This window comes from Chrysochloris asiatica, unplaced genomic scaffold, assembly GCF_000296735.1.
Source record: "Chrysochloris asiatica unplaced genomic scaffold, ChrAsi1.0 scaffold00009, whole genome shotgun sequence".
In the NCBI taxonomy this organism is placed as follows: Eukaryota; Metazoa; Chordata; class Mammalia; order Afrosoricida; family Chrysochloridae; genus Chrysochloris; species Chrysochloris asiatica.
This window is the reverse complement of record NW_006408527.1, coordinates 21,113,213-21,138,617: the sequence shown is the minus strand read 5'-3', so window position 1 is coordinate 21,138,617 and position 25,405 is coordinate 21,113,213. Positions and strand designations below refer to the sequence as shown.

At 46.8% G+C, this 25,405-nt stretch overlaps 1 protein-coding gene across 3 annotated transcripts in view; it reads left to right on the top strand.

Annotated features, from left to right (window-relative positions):
• Window positions 1–16,013, top strand: part of PPP1R12B (protein phosphatase 1, regulatory subunit 12B) — a 341,109-nt gene extending 325,096 nt beyond the window's left edge. The window contains exons 5-7 of one of the 3 annotated variants that reach the window (XM_006834130.1): window positions 3,859–3,912; window positions 5,249–5,299; window positions 15,910–16,013. In XM_006834130.1, the coding sequence (XP_006834193.1) occupies window positions 3,859–3,912; window positions 5,249–5,299; window positions 15,910–15,996 (192 nt within the window). In that variant the 3' untranslated portion in view covers window positions 15,997–16,013. Of the gene's footprint in view, window positions 1–3,858; window positions 3,913–5,248; window positions 5,300–10,564; window positions 10,700–15,909 lie in introns of those variants that run through there. The other 2 variants (XM_006834128.1, XM_006834127.1) reach the window with 2 other exon arrangements.
• Window positions 16,014–25,405: the final 9,392 nt, after the last annotated feature.

The window sequence follows — 25,405 nt, the reverse complement described above, 5'->3', positions numbered from 1 at the left end:
GAACCAAGAGTTCTGAAAGCTGAAGTAAAAATGCTCTTTACTTAGTGAGCATGAAATGAAAACCTGAGGTGGCTAGTTAATTCTGGCCATGTGATATAATGCAGAAGCAAAAGGCTAAAATGCTAGGATTGTAGTACCAAGTACATGGGGTTTGGGAGAGAAGAGGGGTTGAACACCCTCCCCCCCAATGGGATGAACTAGGGGGTGCCTGCACTTGGAAGTCAGCACCACAGAGCTGCATGGAACATCAGCACTTTCTGGAGAAGGGCTTGGTCGGGTGTAAAATCGATGGTCTGTCCTGTGAACTGCCTGTCAGCTTGAAAGAGACACCCTCTTCTGCCTGTTTATAGAAGCTGAACATGGCTTTTAGACTGGTCACTTCTGAGATCTATTGCAATACAGACAGATAACAACTGGTCTTAAAGTGATTTAGTGGAACAAGAAAAGCATGCACAAACACACTTAGATATAACTTGACTGTAAGGTGAGAAGGTGGGCTTTAAGGTCTCTGATCCCAACAGTACTGAGCCAGGCAAAATGTCGTAATCACAGTGTATTGGTAGGTGATTCCGATTCATTATGTGTCAGATAGAACTGTGCTCCATAGGATATTCAGCAGCTGATTTTTCTAAAGTAAATCATCAGGCTTTCTTCCTAAGCGCCTCTGGGTAGAATCAAACCTGCAATTTTTAAGCCAAGTGTTGTAACCATTTCACTACCCAGAGGCTCCTATTCACAGTTGATTGCTGTTGTTGTTGTGTGCTGTTGAGTCAGTTCCAACTCATAGCAACTGTAAAGGCCAAAGTTGTTTTTGTTTGTTGTTAAGTGCCATCAAATCGCTTCTGATTCATAGTGACCCTGTGTAGGATTTCCAGGAAGTGACTGGTGAGTTTGGACCTTGCAGTTAGCAGTCCTGTGTGTATCCCACAGCGTCACATGGGACCCCGTGTGACAGAGTAGACTTGCCTTTTAGGGTTTTCTAGGCCACTGTCTTTACTGGTGTAGATTACCAGGTCTTTTCTACAGGTGTTGGTGGGTTCAAACTGCCAACTTTTGCATTAGAAGCTAAGCGCTATTCACAGTAAACCCTTAGAAAATATCTGGGACTGATATTTAAATTTGAATAGTGTCACATATTGGCAATGGTTAAATAGATAACAGAGATTACATTGGTTCTGGGGCTGTTTTGTAGAAAATTTAAGGAGCAGCCATGTGAGGAACTTATCTTCACCTTCCTGCCAGTTCTCTACCATGTCCTCAGCAGAAGCTGCTGACAACTAACTTGTTCCCTGACCTTTAAGGGTTCTCGGCTTTTTACCAGCCCGTGCTTCATACCAATGAGAAGCTAATGAGCTGCTGACATTGACTTGCACAGACAGTCACTGGGGAAAAAGCATTTCCTTCCAGCCAACTGCTTTGCTGGGTGTGTCAGAATATACTTAGCTTTGCCAGATACAAGTTATTGAAATTCAGAAGAAATGCTGGTGCTACAAACCTCATCTCTGCTGTTTACCAAACATGGAGTTGTTGGGCAGGCCAGTGGAGGGAGGGCTTGCCAGCCTCACACATTTGTATGGGGATGGTCACCACGTGGGCACACACAATGTTTTCACATACAAGGTCCATCATATTCTAAGGGGATTAAAAAATCAAAGAGAAAAGCTGGTTGTCCTTTGTATACAGTGTGCCTTGAACATAGTGGAAACCCTCACTGCTGCAGACTTAGGCAAGAGAGACTTAGGGTACAAGCAGACTACAGGGTCTCCCTCTGCACTGTTGTTTTCCTGCTGCCTCCTAGTGGATGCCGTGTGGAGCAGACAGCTGTGACCTTCAGAACAGTGGGTGAAAAGCCCACCTTGGGAGCCAGGGCACCAAATTTTACTGATCCTAATTTATAAAAAAAGAAAGTAGAAACCTCTGCAAGAAAAACAGTATAGCTTATATATTCAGTGTTGTCTGTGTCTGACACTAGGTATTAATAATAAAATACAAATTATTACCACGTATTTACAAAACACCTATTGAGCAATGTGAAGAGGCCTGGGGACTCGGGCCCAGAGTCAGTGGCGTGGCCACGGAGGACTCGAGAGGAGAGTGGAGCTACCGGCTGATGGGAAGAGAGGACATATGCACAGGAGTGCCCACACTTGCAGATGATACCCATATGACGTGGACCGGATGACTGGATGATCGGAGCTCAACCAGGAGAGGAAAGAAGAGGGGAAAAAGAAGAAAAAAAAAAGAGTGAGCTGATACAGTCTGATGAACTTGACCTCTACCTATGGAGCAGCGACTCAAAAGAGGGAACAAATCCTCACAGCAAGAAACATTCACATACCCACACACACACACAGTGGACGGATAAGGGCAGCTTGGACATTGGATACTCAAATGGGGAGGGGGGGACTACAAAGGCAAGAAGTGACTGGCTTACAAGCTTTCAAGAGGGAACCTGGTGCTAGGGAGCATGGCGGAAGGCAGAGTCTCTAGTAGGTACTATTCAATCTGTCTAGGTGGAGCTGATGAAAGGAGATACAGATGGGTAACTCATGATACTGTAATGAATAATGCTTATCAGGATGGATTATGAGGGTTGGAAATGCAAAGGTAGAAGTTTTGTAACAAGGGAGTGATTCATTCTCCAGGATAGGAGCGGAGGCCTCTGGGACCATCAACGGAGAAGAGCCGAGAATGGGCTCTTACCCAGAGAAACAGAGATGCCTGAGATGGAGACAGAGATGATGATGAGTGATGAAGCGACTGGGGACCTTGGACCCAGAGAGGGAAAGGGACTGTGGGCCGAAAACTGGGGGGAGGAGGGGGAAGTGTAGGGGGCAGGTTTCTGGGATATACCCTTTGGGTAGTTGATGCATGGAGGGGATTGGAACCATGGCAGTTAGATGATATAAGATGGAATGAATGTAAAACTAAAGTTCTCCCATGTAAACTATCATATAATTCACAATAAAACATTAAAAAAAAAAAACACCTATTGAATGCAAAAAAAAAAAGTGTGACCAGCTCTGTTATGCTAAGGCCAAAAAGGACTTACGGATTCACTTCCACTCCCTTGTTTAAAACCATATCATAGCCTGATGTTTTTCTACTTTTTAACTCTTGTGGCTATCTTATCTCCCCCTGCCCAATTTAGTTTAAAATTGAAGATGACCTAAAATAAACTTTTAAACTTTCTTCTAAGTTGTATGATCTTTTATTCATATAAAAATCTGACCTTATCTAGAAACATGAAGTATAAAAGAAATAAAAGTAGAACTACTCTGTTCAAGCCAGCTCTATGAACGGGCTCACCCCTCAGCACCTGCTTCATTTCCCCAAACAGAAAGACTTCGGGGAGAGGAACTATATAAAAGAATGTCATGGAGGCCCTCTGAAAATCCATAAGGGACATTCAAGTTCAGGAATTTTTAAAGAATACAAGACATTTTTCATTTCATCTAGATTTTGAGATTACTCATGGGACAGATGATTGGAATGGGGTGGTAAGGTATAAGAAGGTAGTTGGTATTGAAGACCTAGCAAATTGTGTGTGTGTGTGTGTGTGTTTAGGAAACAGGGTCTTTGTACATGTGTTTTAAATGTCAGTGAATAGTACTTAACCTGCCTTCCCCCCACCCCCACCCCCACTCCAGTGGGAATCCAGCAAACTTCAGAGAAGCAGATAACGTTTGACAGAGAGAGCTATCAGAATCTATTTGCTAGGGACTCCTGTAATACTGAAAGCCCAAAGCCCCGCCATCTATTTCTGGATGGCGGACGGTGCAACTGAGCTAGATACAGGGCTTTCCACTGGCCCTGAGACAATTTAAGTATCAATTGTTTTCCTTCCATTTGTACCAGCAGAAACAAGAGAAGACCTCTGACCGATCATCAATGCTGGAGATGGAGAAACGGGTATGTGTGTCTCTTTCCCCTCTATTTCATCTCCTCTTCCCTCTGCCTTTCTCTAACTTTGTTGTTCATGCCAGTGGAAAAAGTCCATCTTAAGGAGGCGGGAGCTCTGCCACATTCCAATCCTGGCTTGATAATAAATTCTTTTTGTCTGACTCTGGGCAGCAACTTGATTGCTAGTTCTTTTGGCATCCTCAGATAGTCAGTGCTTTTTACGTATTCCAGTCTTGGCTGTGGGAAGGGTCCTTGTAAGGTCATCTCATACATTGTTCTGCCTCCAGCCCATATGCACGTACCCAAAATATATTTTGGTTTAATGTAAATCATCACACACACAACTACAAGGTCTCTTTACTCTTGCAATCACCTTGACTAGAATGAAAGTCTCAGCAGGACCCTGTGCCAACATTTAGGTCTTGTGACTTGAAACATGAGCCAGCAGAGTCTCTCTCATTCACTGATGGGAGGATTTCTGGTTCACTTACTGACCTCCTCCAACTGCATTTCAGAATATTTTTTCTGGGAGTTGACAGTCTTTGATTGTGAAACCTTAATTAGATTTATTGATGGACCCTAGCTTGCATTTGACCTTAAAAGTATAACGCGGTCCCATCTCTCCTGTTTTTGTCTGTTTAATTTGGAAAGCAGCTTAGTTTTATATTTTATTTCCTTGGCTTGTAACCAAACCTCCTTGGTATCTTATCTAATCAGAGAATCCTCATTGAGTTCAGGAACATCAGGACTCAATTGATGGCAAAGAGAAATTGATTAGGGGAGATAGAGGGGTGCTGTTGCTTCCTAGACAATGCTGTCTAAACCCCTGCTCACCATCTGCTCCCCTCCTGTGAAAAGCAGTTCCCTAGGAATTTAAGGGGAGCCTTACTGAAGATCAGGATGCCTTTTTGTTAACAGAGTCAGTCATTAGCAGTTATTTGAAATTCCATGAAGTCTTTAAGTCAGCAAAATAATTTAGTGTGCTCTGGCCCCATCCTGCTTACATATTAACAAGCTGTTTCCCCATCTACCTACTAGTTTTCTGAGAGAAGCTTTAGATGACATGATCATTATCCGTGAAGTAGCTCCAGAGGTGGCAAGATCAGACAGTGCCCACATCTCCTGGGTCGAAATGCCTGAGTCAGTAGACAAGTGCTTTGACTGTGAAGCTGCTGGTGACATGGCAGCTGGGAGGCAACATTGAACTCCTTCTAAAGCTATTTAAACTCACCAGCCGCTCCTTGGAAACCCTATACAGGGTTGCTATGGGTCGGAACCAACTCAATGGCACTTAATAACAAAGCTATTCCTAAATATACTAAACAGCCTCATTGTTTCTAAACAGGAGAGGAGAGCCTTGGAGCGGAAAATGTCGGAAATGGAGGAGGAGATGAAGGTAGGGAAAGATTTTCTTTCTCTCTGTCCTTACGCCTGTCCTCTGAATGCCTGCTAAGACTGGATATTTGAGCATTGATCTATCCCCTCCAAATTTTACTGCAAACTCATCACCCTCAAGACAAGATGCTGTGTGAAGAGGGAATGAGCACCTCCCTTGCCCATTTTGTAGGTCTCTCAGCTCACGTAGCATCCACTATGGCTACCTCAGAACCCTTCTGGAATCAAGTGCAACATTAAGGGATTTAAAGGGAGATTTCCAGAAGGCTGGAAACCCAAGATGCATTTTAACGTTTCCCAAGCAGTGATTCCACACTCCCAGGGCGAGAGGACAGGACCAGAACAGGTGTCGTAGCTCTGTGGAGCTCCACTTTAGATACCTGGGGAAACCTGAACAGGGCCAGGTTTCCCCAGGTATCTAATGTCCTTGCTAGTGTCCCTCCCTGTCCTAGTCTCATGATGGAAGAAACACAGTTTGAGTTGTTCTCCTGCAGAAGGAAGATTTATGCCCATATTGATTGCCTGCCCATGTCCACACCCCCTGAAATAGTCTGGAATGCTTGGCCCTCTTCCACTGGAATAAGCTCATGTCACCAGATACTTTCATGACCCCTGACCCCACCTCTATTTTAATGGATGGCTATCTACCTGGCAATTTTTGAGTGCTAAGAACTGGAAATCTACCCAAGAACCACTTCACTGCTACTGAAGGGAACTGTGGAGCTGCTCTGGGTGCCTACTGAGGTGGGATTTGAGAGCTCTGAGCCTTGCAGTGCTTTATGCCAAATGACCCCAGCCACTGAGCACTGGCTCAGCTGTTTCTCTTTCTTCAGGATTCCATTCTACTGGCTGTATGATGCAGAGTGTTCCTCTGGTGAAATGGGATTCTTCACCCAGAAAGCAAGAGTTTGGGGACTGTATTCAGTAGACCCAGGGCTCTTTCTGGGAGCTGTGCAATTGGAACACTTTGGGAGAGATGCGTATTATTCCCATGGCCTAAAAAGGTTGACTATTTACTGAAAAAGCTTTTCAGGGCCTGACAAGGCCATCATTTACACAAGATCCAGTGTTCATTAGGCTGTGACTCCTTTAGATTTCCAGAAAGTGCCAAGCCATGCCCTTGCATTCTTTACCCACCCTCCCCAGGCTGTAACTGGTAGCATTCACACAGAATTTGTAGCAGTACACATACTTATTATATCTCAAACCGTTTCAAGTTGATTCAGAGCAGAAATAATACCTGGTTGATTCTCCTGAGATGTTGAAAGCAGTATGACCCAACACTAGGAAGCTTCTCCATCTTATGGTTTTCCCAACCCCACCTCACTTATCATACTGAAGCATTCTCTCCCGTTGAGAACCATATGTTGGTAGCTCCAAACAGTTCTTGAATAAATATCCTCAGCTCTTGGTTGCATGGGGACCTCTTTCTATACTTGAAATCCCCTGAGTTATACCAGCTGTACTGCTGCTAGGCAGCTGTTGGTCATGCTCATTAAGAAATGGCCTAAATGCTGATGAGGAGCATGTAAAGGAGCATGTAAATGAGGCAAAAGCTGGTGCCCTCCAGTAAGTACCCACCCAGGAGCCCCAGCCATCCCACCAGTCCCGAGAATCTGTGTCACACTCACTGAGGTTCACACACCCACCCAGGAAGTGTCCAAAGGTGGATAAAGGGAGCCCCTTCCTTATTTCTGTTCCAATTCTAAATGGGCGAATGTGGGAGCCCTCTAAGTAGGCTTGTGGGTTGAAGTAGACTTAAACATTTCTCATTCCTTATCAGGCTCTGGTTTCCTAAACTAGGTCATGAGCTCCTCCCTTTTCTTAATAGGTTATATTAAGAAAGGTTATATAAAAGTTTGTGCTCTCCCCCACCGTCAGTCACGTACCAGCCAACTTCAAAATCAGTTCTTTAAAATTATCAGCAGGAACCAGATCAAGACAGTTTAGTCCCCAAACCAGTAAGTAAACTGATTTGAGACTGATTGTTTTAATTTTAAAAAGATCCATTTCTCTGGTCATTCGCCATTATTCCCCATTACCAATGACAAAGCCCGTGGAGAAGAAATCATGAGAGGTCTGAAGCCCCTAAACACCATTTGCTCAAATCACAGCCTCAAAAATCAGATTTCCTAAGTGTCCAGCTCCCCCTAGAGGGGAGGGTGAGGAGCATCAGAGGCTCTCTGGTCACATTATGTTTTGTGTGATGTGGCACTGAAAGGTCAGCAGTTCAAACCCACCAGCTGCTCTTCAAAAACCCTATAAAGGGTCACTATGAGTCAGAACCAACTCAACAGCATCTAAACCCTGCATATTTAGGAGCTCTGGTGGCACCATGGGAAATAGATGAGGCCATGTACTCCCATCAAAATTTACAGCCTCCGAAACCCTGAGGAGCTGTGAGTTCTACTCTGTCTTAGAAGGAACCGACTCAATGGCAGTGGATTTGTCTGTACATTTGGAGCTTTAGTCCATTTCTTTGGAGGCCAAGGCTTCAAATATCAGATATATCAAGTATCATAAAATTGGTGTGACTAAGGAGACTCAGGAGTCCTGGTGTGGTATGCTGTACGATAAGCACTGGACTGCAAGGTTGGTTTGAACTATGAGGTCGACCGTCAGACCCACCAGCCACTCCTCAGAAACCCTATACAGGGTTGCTGTGAGTCGGAACCAACTTGACAGCACTTCACAACCATAACAAAGAGAGTAAGACAGTGTTTGGGTGGCTCTGCCGCTCCTTATGCAGACTGCAGTTTCTGGTTTCCAAGATCCTTGGAGTAATTAGCATCCAGAGTACTAGGTAACCAGCCAGGAGAACAGATGACCATTTTATTAGTCAGGGTACCAGTCAGTCCCCAAACTTGTGGTGTATTCAGTTACAACTAATTCCCACAGTTTTGTTTTTTCGTACAATCAGTAGGGATCAGTTTGGAGTTATAGTAGGAGCTCTAAGATGGGAAGTGAGGTTAGTGTTGTACCTAGTGTGTGAGCTGTGAAATGGAGACTATGAGATGGGCTCACCCTGATGGGTGTGGGGCTCTCTGGTTGTGGTATGGGCTGTACCTTTCTGGCCTTGACTTGGGAAGGTGAGTATTTTTTAATTCTCCCCCATGAGAAGCTCCATCCCAATCCTGGATTGCAGTTGGGTGATATGCCAGCCGCTGACAGAAGTGCATGTCAGTGTGAGCTCTACTAGGCCTGGTCTTGGGATGTGTGTCCACATCAGCCCTGATTACTTTTCTACCACATCCTCCATTCAGCATCAGCCTCCTTGCCGGATCTTCTCCCCTTCCTTTCCCAGGTCCTTGCATGAGAAGGGTCAAGCAGCCCTTAGCTTCGTCTTAGTCTTGGAATTTTCCCTCTGTTTATTCTAGAACTATCACTAGCTGAATCCTGCCCCAAACTCTGCCTTTGCCCACCCTGCTCTATGCTCTGCTCCCTTTCCACTCCTGTTTTCAGCCCTCCTCCCTAGAGAACACTCTTTGACATTGTTTCCTGCCTCTCTCCCTCATGCTAGTAACTCCAAATTCTTCCACTTCAGTCTGCTTGCATTCACATGTTAGCTTGAGTCACTTGCATAGCTTGTTTTAATATTATTTGGAAAGGCAGGGACCACTCTGTGTAATGACAGGGGTTGTATTGAAAGCTTTGGTCTAATGTAAACACTAAAGAATGTTGAGAGCCAGGGACTTTCCATTGGTTCTGAAATTGGCCCCTGTCCATTTCTTAAAAAGTTTCCACATGCTGCACCATGATCTCCATCCTCTGTCCTCACCATGGCTAAGATGCGTGCAGTGGCCCTGCCCTCCAATAGCTACAGGGAACTGGCTGCCCTCCCTTTTCTCCAAGGTGGCTATTCTCCCTTGATGGAAAAAAAGATACCCAGCAGTTTGTCTCTGCTTGTTTTTCTTTTTCACTGTTTTCCCCTGTACTACTTTTCATTTCCTTGCATCTTCACCCTCAAACAATTATAACCTCACTAATCTTTCATTTCTATCATTCTCATCCATGAGAGTGCAGGAGACTTTTCTCTGGTACCTGGCAATTTTTTTCTGTAGTCATTATAACCTACAGGATTATCTATCCCAATCACATAACAGCCATTTCCCTCCTCCCATAGAGCTGATTGTCTCAGGGTAGGGTCAGTGCAGATGACCATTCTGAAGGACAATAGAGCAGGCAGGCTGGGAAATCATTCCATTCAGTGAAGTCTTGAGTTCCCTGAGGTGTATGAGGGAGAGTATCAGTAGACTGGTTATAGTGCTCCATTTGCAACACTGATAAATATTAGGACCAGACTGGTCCATCAGTCCAACCAATTCCTTTTGGTTGGACCTTTACGATTTCTCCACCTTTTGGGCACAGCCCTAATTTCCAGAGTGTGAGTCTTTTTTATGAACACCTTTAAGCAGCTCTTAGCCTGTGCATGAACTGAGACAGAGAGAGTGTGACTAGCTATGGATTTAGTGAAGCAGATGATCATCTGGCAGGTCCAAGGCAAGTTAGCAGTTCTTGGACCCTGAACAAGCTCTCTGACTGCAGAGAAGAAACAGCAGGTTAATGAAACTTCCTCCAAAGTGGGTTAAAGGATCATCCAGAGAGCTGCCATCATCCAGAGAGCATCCTGGATTATTTTGATGTATGTCCCTTCAACCTTTTAAACAGTACATGCCCCTGAATGAACATGTTTCAACAACAGGCCCCACTTTTTTATGTTCCTTCTTTGTATTTTTAACAATAAAAAATAAATACTGTAAGAGAAGGACCTAGAAAGAAAACAGGTAGAGAAGCAAGTATGGGGACGAGGAGACATGGGGAAAGAAAATCCAGAAGCAGCTGGGTTTAGGAGCACCCTGAGTCCTCTGCTCCCATCCCAGTGATGAGGAAGCCGACTCCCTGAGACTGTGGCTTAACCATCGTACTTCATGATAAGCCCCCAGAAGACCCCCAACCACATGTCGGGCTTTCGTTTATGAAAGCAGTCCAGATGTGCTTTTTGATCTGCTCAGTGGTTGTATCCATGTGATGACCTTCAGCATGTTTAGACTTTAGTCTAGAGTCTCCCAAGGACGCAGCTTTCCCTTCCCGGCTTTGTTCCTGCCGCCCTGCCCTCCTATTCACTGTCATCAGGTCTGCCTTCTCATTGCCTTTCTTGCATGCGAACTAAAAACAAAAACAAAAAGTCACATGATTTCTTTGTCCTACTTTTATTTCCTCTGGTCTGTCTTGTCTGTCTTTCCCTTCCATGTCTCACTCTCTACAGAACCTCCACCAGCTAAAACAGATTCAAACCTTGAAGCAGATGAACGAGCAACTGCAGGCTGAGAACAGGGCCCTGACCCGAGTGGTGGCCAGACTCTCCGAGTCCATGGAGTCCTCGGAAACCCAAGAGCTCTAGTCCTTGCCCCTCCTCTCCACCTTACTTCCCTCCTCCACTGCTCCAGGCAGGTTCACTCTTCATGTTGGTCTCAGATGCTCTGTGCTCATCCCCACTCCACCAGGGCCTCCACATGCAGGTTCCTGGAAAGGTTGGTCTTCTGCAAGTGCAGGGAGCCAGGGCTGAGATCGTAAGCTGGGCTGTAACATCTTAGGTCCAGGGCGGCAATGGGGGTGGGGGGGTGGCCTGTGGCTGGGCTAGCAATGTATTGATAAGATGACCGCTCTCCCTACCAGGACTGAGTGTGTATTTGTTCACTCTCTCCTCATGCACATAGGCATTGACAGTGGGCATGGACACAGGTGCTCTATCCGTCCATCCACACAGAGCTTAGGTGGGGTCAGTGCAAAGCTGAGGTAGTGCTTTCTCAGTCACCAGTGATGCAAGAGCCATCTGGTCCCTGGAGTATTTGTGGTTGGTCCTGGGTTCCAAATTGTAGTTAGGTCTGGGATAGCCAAAACTGGAGGTTCACAACCCTGACTGCACATTAGAAGAACCTAGAAACGTTTGTCCACTATCCCAGTGCCTGTGCCCAACCCCAGATGGTCTCAAGAGACCCAGACATCAGTATGTATTCAGACTTACCCTGCTGGTTCTTACATGCAGCCGGGGTTGAAAACCACTGCCCTTTGGATACCAGAGAAGTAAACCCCCCGCCTTTGACAACCTAGCTGGATGGGGGGGAGGGGGTGGTGCGGTTAGGGGCAGGGGGGTGGATGACACAGACTAGAACTGAAGGCTTTCATTGTTCTGACCCAGCTCCACTGCCAGCAAAAACAGCTTCTCTTTCCCTCTGTGTGAGCAGAGCTGGATAAGCATTCTTTACCTCCTTCCCACAGTAATCTCTGCTTTCCTCTTCTACCCTGTCACAAATCTCTGGGCCCTGGGGGTGTTTCCCCTCTGAGTATGCAGCCTCTGTGAGGCAGAACACAGTCTGTAGAAATAAGACCTCACACAGATATAAGCTCCTCCTTGATGGAGCTTTGCAAAGGAGGTGACATGCAGTGGAGCAGAGTCTTTCCAGGGCTTCAGGTCTGAGAGACAAGTGCACAGATCGCTGGTTTCCCTTCTTAAGATGGTGTGATGGGGTCACCACTGCTGAACACTTTCACTCTCTGAAATGAGTTTTTAATTTTCAGCGACAGTCTAATTAGTCCTGACCAGGGCCTGTTCTTTTTTCTCCTATTTGCTTTTGCCTTCAGGGTCAGTAGCTAGCAATGAATACCCACTAGATTTGAAGCACCCAAATTACTGTAAGGGCTGAGCTAATATCCTGCTGCAGATGCTATCACAAGCAGAAAGGAAATTGAAAGGTAACTGTTACCATGGCCAAGCACCCAGTGGAGCCGTCACCCTTCTGAGCACATTTAGGTCCAGATTCCACGCCTTAAAATAGCCTCAAAATGCCTGGGAAATTTGACTTGGGATGAGCTAGGGCCCCCACATGAGTTTCCAGTTATTTTTAGTTTCCCTCTAAGTGCAAGATACTGTAGAATCTGGAGCAAAACTCATGCTTCCAGTAATTAATTACTATGCTAACAGTGGGCATTATGAAGGCCTTTATGTGCTCTGTCTCACTTGTTCCCTCAGAATCACCATTTTACATATGGAGAGTAAGGGAGAAAACCAACATGCAAATCAGATCTGTTAAATTCCAGAGCCCAAGCACTTGACCACTGTGATAGGCTTTGGCATGGAGGTTAAGCCATTTGTAGAGCAACTCCAGTGTGCCCCAGCCCTGCAGCTGAGGGGGGAGGGCTAGCCGTCTACTTTCTCAGTGCTCTGGCTAGTCTGCTAAAGGGGGACTTCCAAAGAGCCAATTACCAGATTTTGCTCTTGTAAAGGAAGCCACACTGCCTGGTACTTGATCCTGTGTCAGGGGTCAGCAAACTGTGGCCCACTGGAATGGCCCATGAGCCATAAAACAGGTTTTTTAAAAATCAGAAGAATCCCCATACTTCCCAATGCATGGAAACAATATAAAATTCCAATTTCCATGTTTATAAATAAAGTTTTATTGGAATTGAACTATACTTGTTCATTTATGTATTAGCATATGTATGAGGGTGCTTTGGCGCTACAACAGCAGAGTTGAGTACTTGCATCAAAGACTGTATGAACCAGCAAAGCCTCAAATATTCACTATCTAGCCCTTTCATGGAAAAGCTTGCTGACCCCTGCCCTAGAGAAATATGGGGCAACTATGCTAAACTATCAGTGTAGTCAAGAGATTTTGCCCTGCCTTATTTTGCTTTTTAATTCTCACCTGGGGAAATTGTTTTGTCTCTCAGTGTGTAGTGCAAGTCACTTATCAACAATGTATAGGTGCAGACTCCCTTCCCACTTGCCACATACTGGTAATAAACAAGGCAGCTCAGGGCAAGGCTCATCTAAGCCCCAACTCTAGGGCTGCGGGGCCCTCAGAGCCGCCGCCTCCCTAGCTCATTCCTAATCAAAGACGTGTAAAAAGTCATATTTGAGAAAACATTGGCTTAACTTGTCCAAGGCACCTTAACACCAAACATTGGAAAGTTAGAAAATTAAAATAAAAAATCTGAAGTCCAAAGAGCTGAAATCATAAAGCTTTGCTAAGACTCACGCTTGTCTAGTGCTTTCCCAGACATTCTTATTTCATCATTCTCTAACTTCAAGTGGGTATCAGATAACACTGCTCATTTCCCCTTCTCTTTTAAGAGTGGGTTTATGAGGTCTTCCCCCCTTGATTTTCTACATTCCATTCCTTGTACTTTTTGACACTCCCTGAAGATGTCAACTGTACATGTTGCAGCTGGGAAATTGCCTTGTCCAAATTTTTTCCAAGGAGTTAATGTGGAACTAAATCACCAATGTTCAAGGAGTTGTTTGTATATGAAGGGGTGGGAGCAGGGGGCCAGTTCAGTTCTGATTTGATGAGCTGCTAGCGGTGAATAATCCATTGCCATATGTAGCTTCTCGTCCACCTGTGGAATCCCATCATGAAAACAGGGCTTTCAGAGTCTCCCTGGTACCCCAACTGCAGCCCAAGGATGAGGCACTGGTAAGCAAATGGGAAAGTAACACATTATGAGGCCACCCTAGGTTGACTTTTTCTGCAAGTCTTCTTGTAATGAGTTTTGGAGCTCTCAGTCTGGCAGGCAGCCCGCAGTCTGGAAGAGGGCAGGCAGCCAGAGAAGCTTTGATTGGGATGGAGGTAGGAGAAGCATGGTCAATGGGCTGAAACTTTATTTTGATATTTTCTGGATTAAAATCCTCTTAGTGAGTTTGCACTGCCCTCCCACATTCAAGGGAGAAGTCTTAGAGCTAGTAGTGATGTGGTGGTTATGTGTTGTGGAGCCGGTTTCAACTCATATAGTGCCCCTGTACAGGGTTTCCGAAATTATGAATCTTTAGGGGAGCAGAAAGGCTCGTCTTTCTCCCACGAAACAGCAAGTAGGAATACTCAATATTACATAGTATATCATGTCTGTCAACACACGGCAGCATCTGTTCCCTCCTAAGGCCTCCCTACTATATATGGGGTAGGGCAGGATTGTTGTTCTCTTATAGATGCAAACTTGGGAACCCTGTGGAGCCAAGTGATTTGCCTAAAGTAATACAGAGCATCAGAGACAACGCAGATAGGAGAATTTCCATTTCTGGACTTCTGGCATTGCTGCTTCCCACCTTCACCCCACTTCTGTAAGCTTACTATGTAATGAAGGAATGAGCATTGGAGTAAGGCACACCTGGGTTCAGTATCAGCTTTGCCATCTAATAGCTGAGTGTCTCGGACTACTTATGAAACCCTGTTTGCTCATTTGTAGGAATAAAGATCACCGCTCTGTCAGGTGTTAATGAGACAGGAGGCAAGAGACCCTGTAGTACAGTGCCTTCCACAGTCTAGATGTTCTATCATTGTTTTCTTTTCATCCCCCTGATAAAATTGTTTACATATCTGTGTAAAGCCTAAGTATGTACATTCACATATATTTGTATAATGTAACCTGGCTCTTCCCTGAGAGAGAGAGGAAGCTCATGAAGGTGCAGTGAAATGCCCTAAATTAAGCAGAGTTGGAACTTAAGCTAAATAGGCCTCATACTCTCAGAGCAGGCCACCACTGCCTGCCCCAGGGGTCCTGAGATCAGAGTGATGAATCCATCGGAGGACATCTTTATCGAGCAGATGTGGACTTGAACATCTGTAGCCTTCATGGTGAAGATTGCCTTTACCTCTAATCTAACTCTCTTGCTGTCAAAAGGGCCCACACATAATTCATACCTTACTAACATCCCTCTAGAGCTTGTCAGACTTAACAACTTTCCCTATCCAAGTGCCTGACCACATGGAAAGACTTGGAAATCCCGGCTGGGCTGCTGCTTTTCCTGGTTCCATGAGGGACGTTCCAAGACAACCGAACTGATGGAATTTAAATAGATACTTCCTCTTCTCCCAAAGGCAGTGATTTCCTGCAGTTATATCATCATCCCCTAAACCTGCTCATCAGATCTCTTGAATATTGCCTGGGATCTATCAGTGGGAACGGTGGGGTGGGAGTGCCGCACAGCTCTGGTAGCAGCATCTGCATGCTCCCTGGGTTGTAGTGGTTGAAAGTCGACATGTGCAGTTTGAGCAGTAAGGCTGCATGGGCTTTTGTCACTGAAGGCACTGGGAAAAAGGAACACTTTAACCATCTTGTGCTGGAAACAGAAAAGCCAGGTCCTGCTCCTTATTCTGCATTTCTTTTTTCAGGGGGGTGAAGTAGTGCCTGCCTTTCACTCCCATTAGATGTCCCACTTCTGCCTGACCTCCTCCGCTGTGTGCACACTAGCCCTCGTTGGCACTTCCTTGGTTCTCTAGACTAGAGATGAGTTCACAGACAGGAACAGTTTAAAATCGTTAATGATTCAATAGAAGCCAAGTCTGTGTGGAACATGAAGCCCACATTCAGAGAAATAACACCATTATGCTTCATATGCTCATTCAAAAGACGGCTTTGGTCTCCCTACATAATATTACCAACTCAGTAGAGAGGGAAATGCAAGAAAAACTCCATCCTTAGGAGAGGGCAGGGGCAGTCATTACAGAAGCTGTCTCAGAAGGTTCTGTTCCCCGGGCATCCTGGCCTGCTCAGGGGGGGTCTTGGAGGTGACTGTGCCCAGCTCTAACACACCTTTCCCTCTCACCTCTACAGGTGTTAACAGAACTGAAATCCGACAACCAGAGGCTGAAAGATGAAAATGGTGCCCTCATCAGAGTCATCAGCAAACTATCCAAATAGACGAGGCCCTGGACTTAGGAGGGAAGGTGCAGCATCCACTCCCTGGCCCCTTTTCCAGCCATCACCTTCCACCCAAAAGAGGGGAATGTTCTGGTGCAAGGACACTTCTCTCTGAGCTCCCTCCAGTCACCTCCTCTGTGCTGTACATCTCCCACATGCTCAGCCCTTGAGTTTTAATGGAAGCATGCTTTTGACCATTCAAGCCATCTGAGAAGGCTGTGGGGAAAGTATACCAAGCTCAGCTGTGGACCCCCCAACTTCTTGCTGCTCAGCTACTTCTTCTACATTGGTCCAAACACATCAGGCCTCTACCCAAACCAGTACCCAGACACCCTTTGCACTGACTCAGTGTCATCTGATCAAAGTAATGCTTTTGGTGGCCACTCAAGAACCTGGGGTGTGGGGAGATGCACAAAAGTCACCGGGCAGCCACTAGAGCTGTTTCTATCCAATTCTAAAGGTGACAGCAATTCCACATCGAGGCTCCATCCTTCACCTCTCAGGAACTGACTCTTCTCCAACTTCCCGCAGTGTTTATTTTTTTCTATCAACAACCAATCACATCACTGATAAGTTTTAACCTCTCTTCCTCCCTTATACCTGACCCTTTCCTCAAGGCTCAGATGCCTTTCTATCCTTTGATTCTTCTTTCCCCTCCCAACCTCTCCTCACAGTGTAGAAGCTAGACCAGAGTACCTGACCTCAGTTATCTTCGGCCATCATGGGCAGTCCTTTCTCCTGGGTGCTCGGGAGAACAGAAAAATGGCCTTGGTGGTGGCACAACCCGTCTTCTCCAGGAAATCCAGGCCGCAAGTCAAGTGTCTACTGTCCTCGTCTGTTACTTACCTTCCCCCAGCAAGGTGATTTTCTTTATTAGAGGACCTAGCCTCTGGTTATGCACTTCTGCTTCACCTCTCTTTGACTGTTTTCTGTCTTTTGGCTCTGACGCTTCTTAATGAGTCTTTGCACCTGTGTGTGAGTGATGGAGAGGGTAGATGATGGGAATGAACCAGGGAGTGGGAGCAGGTTGGAAAGGCATATATGAAAGGACTTCAAAAAGTGCATGGTAAAGTGGAGTTAAAGGGGAATGGCATTTTTCTATGACATTTGTGAAGCCCCCTTGTGTGGTGTAAGTAGAGTGTGTGAAGGCACTTGCAGCATTGTGATTAAGAAGATGTGCTGTGTGGTGGTGTAGCTTCCATCAAGTTAGCCTCCTACTCACGGCGACCCCATGAAAGCAAAATGCTGCCGGGTCCTGGGCCGTCCCTGTGATTGGCTGTGGATTGGACACTTGTGACCCATAAGCTCTGGATTAGTTGATTTTCTAAAGCAGGGGGCCAGGCCTTTCTTCCTAGTCTGTCTTAGTCTGGAAGCTCCCCTGGAGCAACCCACAAGCCTCCACTGATGGACAGGTGGTGGCTACACTTGAGTGCGTTGGTGAACTTGGTTAATTCTGGTGGTTAGGTTTGGAGAGAGAGATTGGATTGCTTATAAGCCAGTAGTAGAAACCTCTTCAGAGAGGTTTAAGGAGATGAGATAATTTCAACCTGCTGGTGAGTGGCATGACACAGAGGTTGGCTTCCCATTGTTGTATCACAGGGACCCCTGCCACTGCAGCTTCAGCCTGGGGTCAGCATGTCCCTGGTGGCTGCACATTTATTACTGGAAGGTGGGGCAGCTCTCGTAGTGAGAAAATATTTCGGAATGTGAGTTGAAGTTTTCCTGGGGATTCTCCCAGTAGCCTGGTCTACCCTTGAGTGTGCAGCCAGTGGCCACCCTTACCCATACTTGGAGGTGCAGTATCTGTAGTCTTTCCCAACACTCGTCATCCAGTCTGCTTTCATGCCTGGCTTATTTTAGTCATCTTTTGCTAGACAGTAACAGTCTGTTAAAATATGCCCACTCCCGAACAGAATATCCCATGAGTCTACTGCAGAATTGGCTCTTGACATTGACCCAAAAATAATACTGTGCTTGCTTTTTGTAGGAGTCTTTCCCTTGGTTGGTTCCCTTTGGGCGTTCAAGTCATTTAAGTCCTCATCGTTTGGGGGTATTCAGTGCTTAGAGAGGCCCATTCTCTTCATACGGGGACTACCTCTGCTCATTTTTTTGAATCTCTGTCCAGGCTACAGTGACAGTGTTGTTCTCTATGGCCCTTGGAAACACCAAGTGCTCTTTAAACCAGATCCCAGTCTCAGAATAGGAGATCAGTCTCTTGTGGAAAACACTATTTTTCAAACGCTCTCTTACATTTCCCACCATTTTTCAAGAAAAGCTCCTGCTGTCTTGGGATTCTGTATTCTCGTATGAGCACTGCAAGTTCACTTCTCAGGTACTATGGAGTTCCCTATCTTCATCCGGGACAGAAGACACATCATAGCAAGGTGTTGACTGATTCTCCTTTCTCAGGAAAAGAAAATTGGATTATTAGAAAAGCATGATGACCCTCTTACATTCGGTAGGTCAGGTAAAGGGATTTTCCCTTAGATCTGCTGCACCTTTCCACAGGGTTGGAGGCAAGTTCTGAAAGCTCTTAGCTTGGTGTCCCTCCTCGGCCGTTCCCACAGCTCTCTCAAGTTAACACTGCCTATTCTTTCCAGAAAGTCTGCCATGCAGTCTGAGAAATTTACAAGTGCTTCCATCTCAGGAATCCTGGATTCAGGAAAGTGTAATTCCGGAATAGGGACTATCTCTGATGCTACTAAATTAATGGAGAAAAACACTGAATTCTGGTATCCTTGGAGAATCAAATACCTATCTTCACAGTTCTGTGTTTGACTGGAAGCCCTCAGAAGTCACGGTTGTAGGCCAATTATCTGGAGCAGCTGGCCCAAGCAGGACTGCCTTCACCTGCTGTTGGTCTCGCTTCAGTGATCACAGGCCTCCCACCTCACCTGCTGTTTTGGATACCCATGAGTGCCCATGTACCTCAAGCTGAATGAGTTAAAGGCATGGCTAACAATTTGGGGCTAAGGGATCTCTCTTCTGAGTGTTAACATAAAATACCAGGATGGGAAACAGAAGGTTCCAGTTACTGCTTTACAGCCACTGTTCTCACTAATTTGATAGTTTTCAAAACTGAGCCACGCCTTTGGGAGTAATGATTTGGCTATTGTGGAGATTCTCAGGCTGAATGTTTGCTGCTTCTCCTGTTTGTGCTTCTTCCTTTTCAGCTGGCTCTGAGACATGATGACACCCACACACACACACACCAGGTCTGTAATTTAACAGGCAGATAGAGCCCTCAGGGTGCTGCCAAGCAAGAATCTGAAGAATAGACGGACTTGGGCCAGCTTGGTGCACCGAGTTCTCTTGGGGGACAGACTCATTGGATATCTCTGGATCCTCCATGTCTTTTTCCAGCCCAGCTACTGCTCCCATCCCATTTTTTGGAGACTTGGACACATTTATTGCTCTGTGAGGCCACTGGTAAGGTTTCAGATTTGTTTTGGATTTTATCTACTCGCCCTACCCCGAACTAAATGTGTACTTATTATAAGCTCTACCCAGGAAGCAATGAAGTAAACACTCCTCTGTAGAACCCACCAAACTGTGTTTCCACCAGAAGCTTTTAATTGAGCCAGAGAGGAGGAAAGAAGAAACTTGAAGCCATGCCACACACTGCTATCCAGAAGTTGTCAAGCTGACTCTGACTCATGACAACACCCCATGTGTCAAAACTGTGCTCTGTAGAGTTTGCCATGGCTGGTTTTTCAAAAAGTAGATCACCAAACCTATCCGAGGTTCTTCTGGGTAGGCTAGAACTGCCAATCTTTTGGTTAGCAGCTGAGTGCTAAGCATCTGCACCACCAGGGACTCCAAACACTGTTAAGGCTTTGGATTTCTAGTCCTGCTGCCACCACTCCCAGCACACTATCAGAAGAGTCTCCATCCAGACCACTGGGACTGACGTAGTCCTGGGAAGTGGGCATCGTATTTTGTGATGGACTCAGGATGAGCAGAAGAGGCACGCAGGAGAGACAACTATTCAAATGTGACCCGTTCTTAAGCTTCCAGGCTATTTTGCTCCCTCAAAAAGGTAAGCTTAAGGGATCCATTAAGGAGGGAAATTCCAAATTCCAGCCCACCCGTGAGTCGGAGGGAAATTCCAAATTCCAGCCCACCCGTGAGTCGGTGGTTCTGTAAACTAACCATGAGGTGATACACTTGGAGCCTGATGTCCTGCCCTTGGAAGTAGTATCGAGTGCCCATTTGTTTGGCAACATTATCAAGCCAAAGTAGTCCCTGCCCAAACCCAGGCCCAATTAACTATAGACGTAAAGAAGTTCCTCTCACCCAGTGAGCAAGGCAGCTTTGAAGGCAGAATAAGATGGCATTGACAAGACCCTAAGGGTCAGAACATTTGGATTCCAGGGCCAATTTGTCTCCTTATGTAACCTAGGCATTGTCACCTCCCTGTCTGTGAAATTAGGTGGGACTGGATAATCCTTAAGACACCTCCTAGGCCTAAAATGTTGTGATTTATTCATTCCTCAGAAGTTTAAGGATATTTCTTAAAACGTGAAATTTCTGTTGTTTCTAACTTCAAATATTTAAGAGCAAATAGTCTTGTTTCCTTCTGAATTTCAAACTGTTTAACATCAGCATGTCAAGGTTGATTTCTCATCCTTGTTGGAAAGAGAATTTAATATTGAGGGTAATTGAATGGTTTTGCAATTGTTTTCCCTTTTTATGGCTTGGTAAGAATATTAAAACCTACAGAGGTGGAAATTGGAGCTCATGGGGAAATGGATAGAAAGCAAGTTTCTTGTAGGCAGCCGCTGGACAAATGGCTGTAATAGGAGATAAAGCTGCTGCTACTCCGTAGGTTTCCTCTGCTCCCTTAGCCTCCTGGAACGTGGCCTACGAGGCTCTTCTACCCAAATAACAGGCTGATTGCATTTCTGCTCTGCACCAGCTGGCATATCATCTTGAACTCTGCGTTAGTCGCAAGAGAAATGGCCTCAATTGTTGAAAGCCTCCATCTTTAGTTCTGTTGACCCCTTTACTGGATGTAGGAGGTTCTGGTGCTTCCCTTTAAAGCAGAGGAAACCTACCCATGTAGGAGGATTTGACAAACCAAAGTCTTCCGAGTAGAGTGGCACAGGACCCCTGCAGGGCTGTGTGTGAGGAGGGTCAAGGACCTGGAGGCAGATTGCCTGCCGTGGTGTGAGAGGCTGAAGGTCGCTTGTGGAACAGGAAGGAGGGCTCTGTGGACCTCTTGCCACCAGCTGTGCAAAGATTTTAATCAGCTTCGCTAATAGGTATTGACATTGCTCCGGAGTAGTTGGCCCTATCGGGAACAGCCATTGATTGCTTGTGTTCTGATTATATTGGAAAATAGATCAACTTCACTTGCAGCCCAGGAACTGTCATTGCCACAACTACTAGGGACTGGGGTGTTCTCTGAGGGCCGAGAACAGCCCTAGCTGCATGGCAGAGACGCTCCACTCCTCAGAGAGTTGTGGGTGAGGGTCAGAATTGAGTTGCCCACCCTGCGTCCCGGGAGCCGCTCGTTGGGAAGGACTGTAAGTGGTGTTTTAGAGACAGCAGTGCTGGCACATGTTTGACGTATGTGAGAAGGCCCAACACTTTCGGGGGATTCTGGCTTCTAGCCCCCATGAACCAGGCACAATTACCAGTCAGAGATTTCAGTTGCATTAAAAGTTTTGGTTCAAAATGAAGCTTCAGAAACCATTTTGATGCAAATGCAGTCAGTATTCCCCCTCCTTCCCATGCCCCAAGGGACTTCTCTCTGAGCCATTCCCCAACTCATCTGCTTATCCTTTTGGACTGTGAATCTATCAGAAGTCATATTTTCTGTTATTCCTCCAAATTTCCCCTCAGTCTTCCTCTCTGGCTTTTCTCACTTGGAGCTGATAGTGCTTGGAAAGCGGTGTTCCATGTGTCAGCCAAGGTTCCTGTAGGAGTTCCACCACCACCATCCGTCATCCAGTTTCAAAGCTCCTTGTCTGTGCTAATGGATGCCCAGGTGGGCCTTGGGGTCAGAATTACTCTGCCTTCCTGTGAAGTCGAGAGTGGAACCCTTCTCTAGGATGTGGTGGTGTTGGTGGCTGGGTTTTCCTGCCCTTTTCTGGCCATAACCTGGCCAAGGAGACCATGGGGTACCATCTTCTGGTTTACTTAGTCTCTGTCCTTGAGAGGTTTGGCTATTGCGAGCTTGAAACAGATGTGTGTCTCCTCAACAACAGGAGACCAGGGCGTACCAGCGACACCAGGGTATGTTCTTAAGCTAGGCCTACACTGGTTAGAATCGCCATCTCTCTTGCCTTTGCTGCATCTTTCTTCCACACGTAAGACTGAAACCTGGAGGAAATTCTCACTTGTCTTCTGGCGAGGAGAGACCAGGTAATGGGAGACGTGGGGGATCGGAGGAGCTCCAGCACCCAAATACCCCCTTTACTTGCCAATATCTCTTGGCAGGCTGGGCCTTCCACCTGAAGGGTCCTCGTCTCCCTGTGCACCCACCCACCCCCACCCCCACCATCTCAGAGAAGGTACAGCGTGTGTGCTTTCCTGCCTTTGAGCAGATGGGACCTACAAGAGCTTGTAAGACCCATCGTGGCGTCCCTCTGCCACTTGTGTGTTCTCCTCACGCCCCCTCACTCCTGACTGCCACTCAGTGGAACTGTTTTCAGCTGAGTTGTATGGATTAACTTCAGTGACTTGTAAATACACCTGGGGAGGGGGGCCAGCCTCGCTTTGTGAACTGAATGTATTTTTATGCAATTTTGAGTGGCCTTTCAAAGTCTGAGATGAATGATTTTGTTTTACTGGTTGTTATTATATAGTATTAAGTATTCTGTGTTTGAAAGTTTCGGAATAATATTCACATCTTTATGATGATGCCTGTAAACACAACAGTATTTATAAATGAGTAAATAAAACTGTGTTTTAACTTGGTGGCTGCGTCTTCTCAGCCTGCATGGGAGTTTCAGAAGAAGCATAAGAAGAAATCAGGTTCTCGTGGCTGAGCGTGGTGATTTTTCTGAAGACGGCAGAGCTAATGGCAAGGCTGTTGAGCCCACCAAGACTAATGCTCAGGCAAGTTGCAACACAGCAAAGTGGTGCTTTTCCTGGGGTCCTGGAGGGATCCTGGCAGTCACACTTAACCCTCTGCTCTGCATAATGGTCAGCATTAGCTCACTGTTGGATTCAGGAGATTGAAAATGATTCCACAACTTCAGACTACAAATGTAGCTTAAGTTGGGAGTTTTGTTGTTAAATGCCTTCAAATCAGTTCCAACTCGCAGTGACTTTGTATGGGCTTTCGGAGGCTTTTAAAAATCATTGCAGAAAGCCTCATCTTTTTCCCATGAGCAGACCTCGTGGTTTGCAGTCCAGTGTTTATCGTGGGGAGTTACTGGAGGTTAAATGCAAACTCCGAAGAGGTGTGACCAGGGAGGCGGCTGCCCAGGTCCTCTGGCAGGGTCTGTAGTGGGCAGTCCAGGTCTGGTCTCCCCTGCCAAGGCCTGGGTCTCCTTGCTCTGCCCAGCAAGTCCAGCTGCCAGCTCGGCTCAGCTCTGAACTTTCTGCCAAGTAGAGATCCCTGGCCACCAACTTGGAGTGAGCACAGGGGAGTCTGGGAGGGAAGATTCTTTTCCCCTGCTGTCACCCTGCTGTTTGTAGCCCAAGCAGCAGCAGAACAAATACACATGATGTCATGGATGAAGACTTCAGACCTGTCGTGGGGTCTGACACAGAGGCACCGAACACGTCTGATGCCAGGGTTCCAAGGCCACAAACATTATCTCTGTGTGTCCGCTGCCCTGGAATCGCAGACCTGGGAGCCAGAGTGGAAATTGACAAAGAAGGGTAACTTTTTCCTTATCTTGGGGTGTAGCGCTGAAGGATAAAGCACTGGACCACATAGTCAGTTTGAACCACAAGGTGGGTGCTTCAAGCTCACCAGCCTCTCCTTAGAAACCCTATTCAGTCAGCACTGACTCGATGGCACTCAACAACAAAGGATCAGGGCTGCCTTAGTTTCTCTTAAAAATTCTGAAGGCAGTCCTTTGTCCCTGACATCTTGGTCAGGAATGTCAAAAATGTGTGAAGGGTTTTTTGCAGCTGGACAATTGAGGGCTTTGCAGAAATCCCCAATCATCTTTTCATGCCTCTGTGTCCCAGGGCCAGCCTCCCTGTCACTGTGGCTATTCCCTAAACCTAGCTCTCCTAAAAAGGAATCCAGTCTCTGAGATGTACCCCGACCCCCACCCTTCCTCTCAAAGAGCTGCTGGGCACTGGCATGTAGCCTCTGTCCCCACCTTCCCCTACACGCAGTGCCAATCTGCTCTTCCCCACCCCCAAGAAGAGAGGGAGACTGGGTCTTGGGCCCCTTTTGCAGCTTAATTTAAGGGAGATGCTGGGCTAGAACCAGAGCCTGCTCCCACCCTCACCCACTCAGCTGCTCCCAGCCCAGCAAAAACAACTAAGACACCCCCCACCCCCAGGTTTATTTCAGCTCATTTCTTTAATAAGGAGACGCAGCTCATTACAAAATAACAATGTGACAAGAGATCAGACAAGAACCACAGAGTCCACATAAGGGGGTGGGGTAGAGAGCATTGCCAAGCAGGGACCCGGGGGGGGGGGGGGGGGGAACAGAGCTATAAGTATGTCTTTCCTATGAAGACCAAGGTAGGGGATCCTGGTGGGGGGCAGTGCAGTAGTCCAGGGCCCCCGCCCAGGCTTGACGTTTCCAGGAAGCAACAAATCCTTAACTGGGGAGGAGACAGGGAAGGACAGCTAGGCTTCTTGGAGAGGGTCCCCCAAGGCCCTGAGCCACTCTGGCCCCCCTAAGTGCACGGTTCCTGACCTCTTGCCAGGCCAAACTGTCCCTCAACTGCCTGTTTCCAACTCTGCTATGGTTTGGAGAGTGGGAAGATCCCAGACAGAGCTGGAAAGGGCAGACCTATCTCCCCACCATGACTACTCCAACCACCTCTCCCCACCTGCTCTTCTCACTCCATTTCCATCCCAGCAGCAAGCTGGCACCAGGCTCACCCTGCCTCGTGGTCGTCTGGCCTCACCTGGTCTGATAGCCCAGCCTGTCCATCTCCCCACCCCACTCTCAGCTCCTGCCTTGTGCTCCATACCACTGCTGTGTCTAAGGCCTCCAGGGACATTCAGAGGCAGCATCTGCCCCTGCCAAGTGTCCATGGGGCCAGAGCTGCAGGCTGGGAGATGCCTCTTGCATGGCCTGGGGCCTTTGAAGCATCTAGCCCCCTCAACTCTGCTTTCCTACCATGGGCTCTGGTAGCTATGAGAGGGTTGGAGGAGACCCTGGGGCAGACCTGCTTGGCCTGAGTCCCTACCCAGAGTGATTTGTTCACCTCTCAGGGGAACCCCCTGCAGGCCTGCCACTCAGGGTGCTTTCTGTGGACTG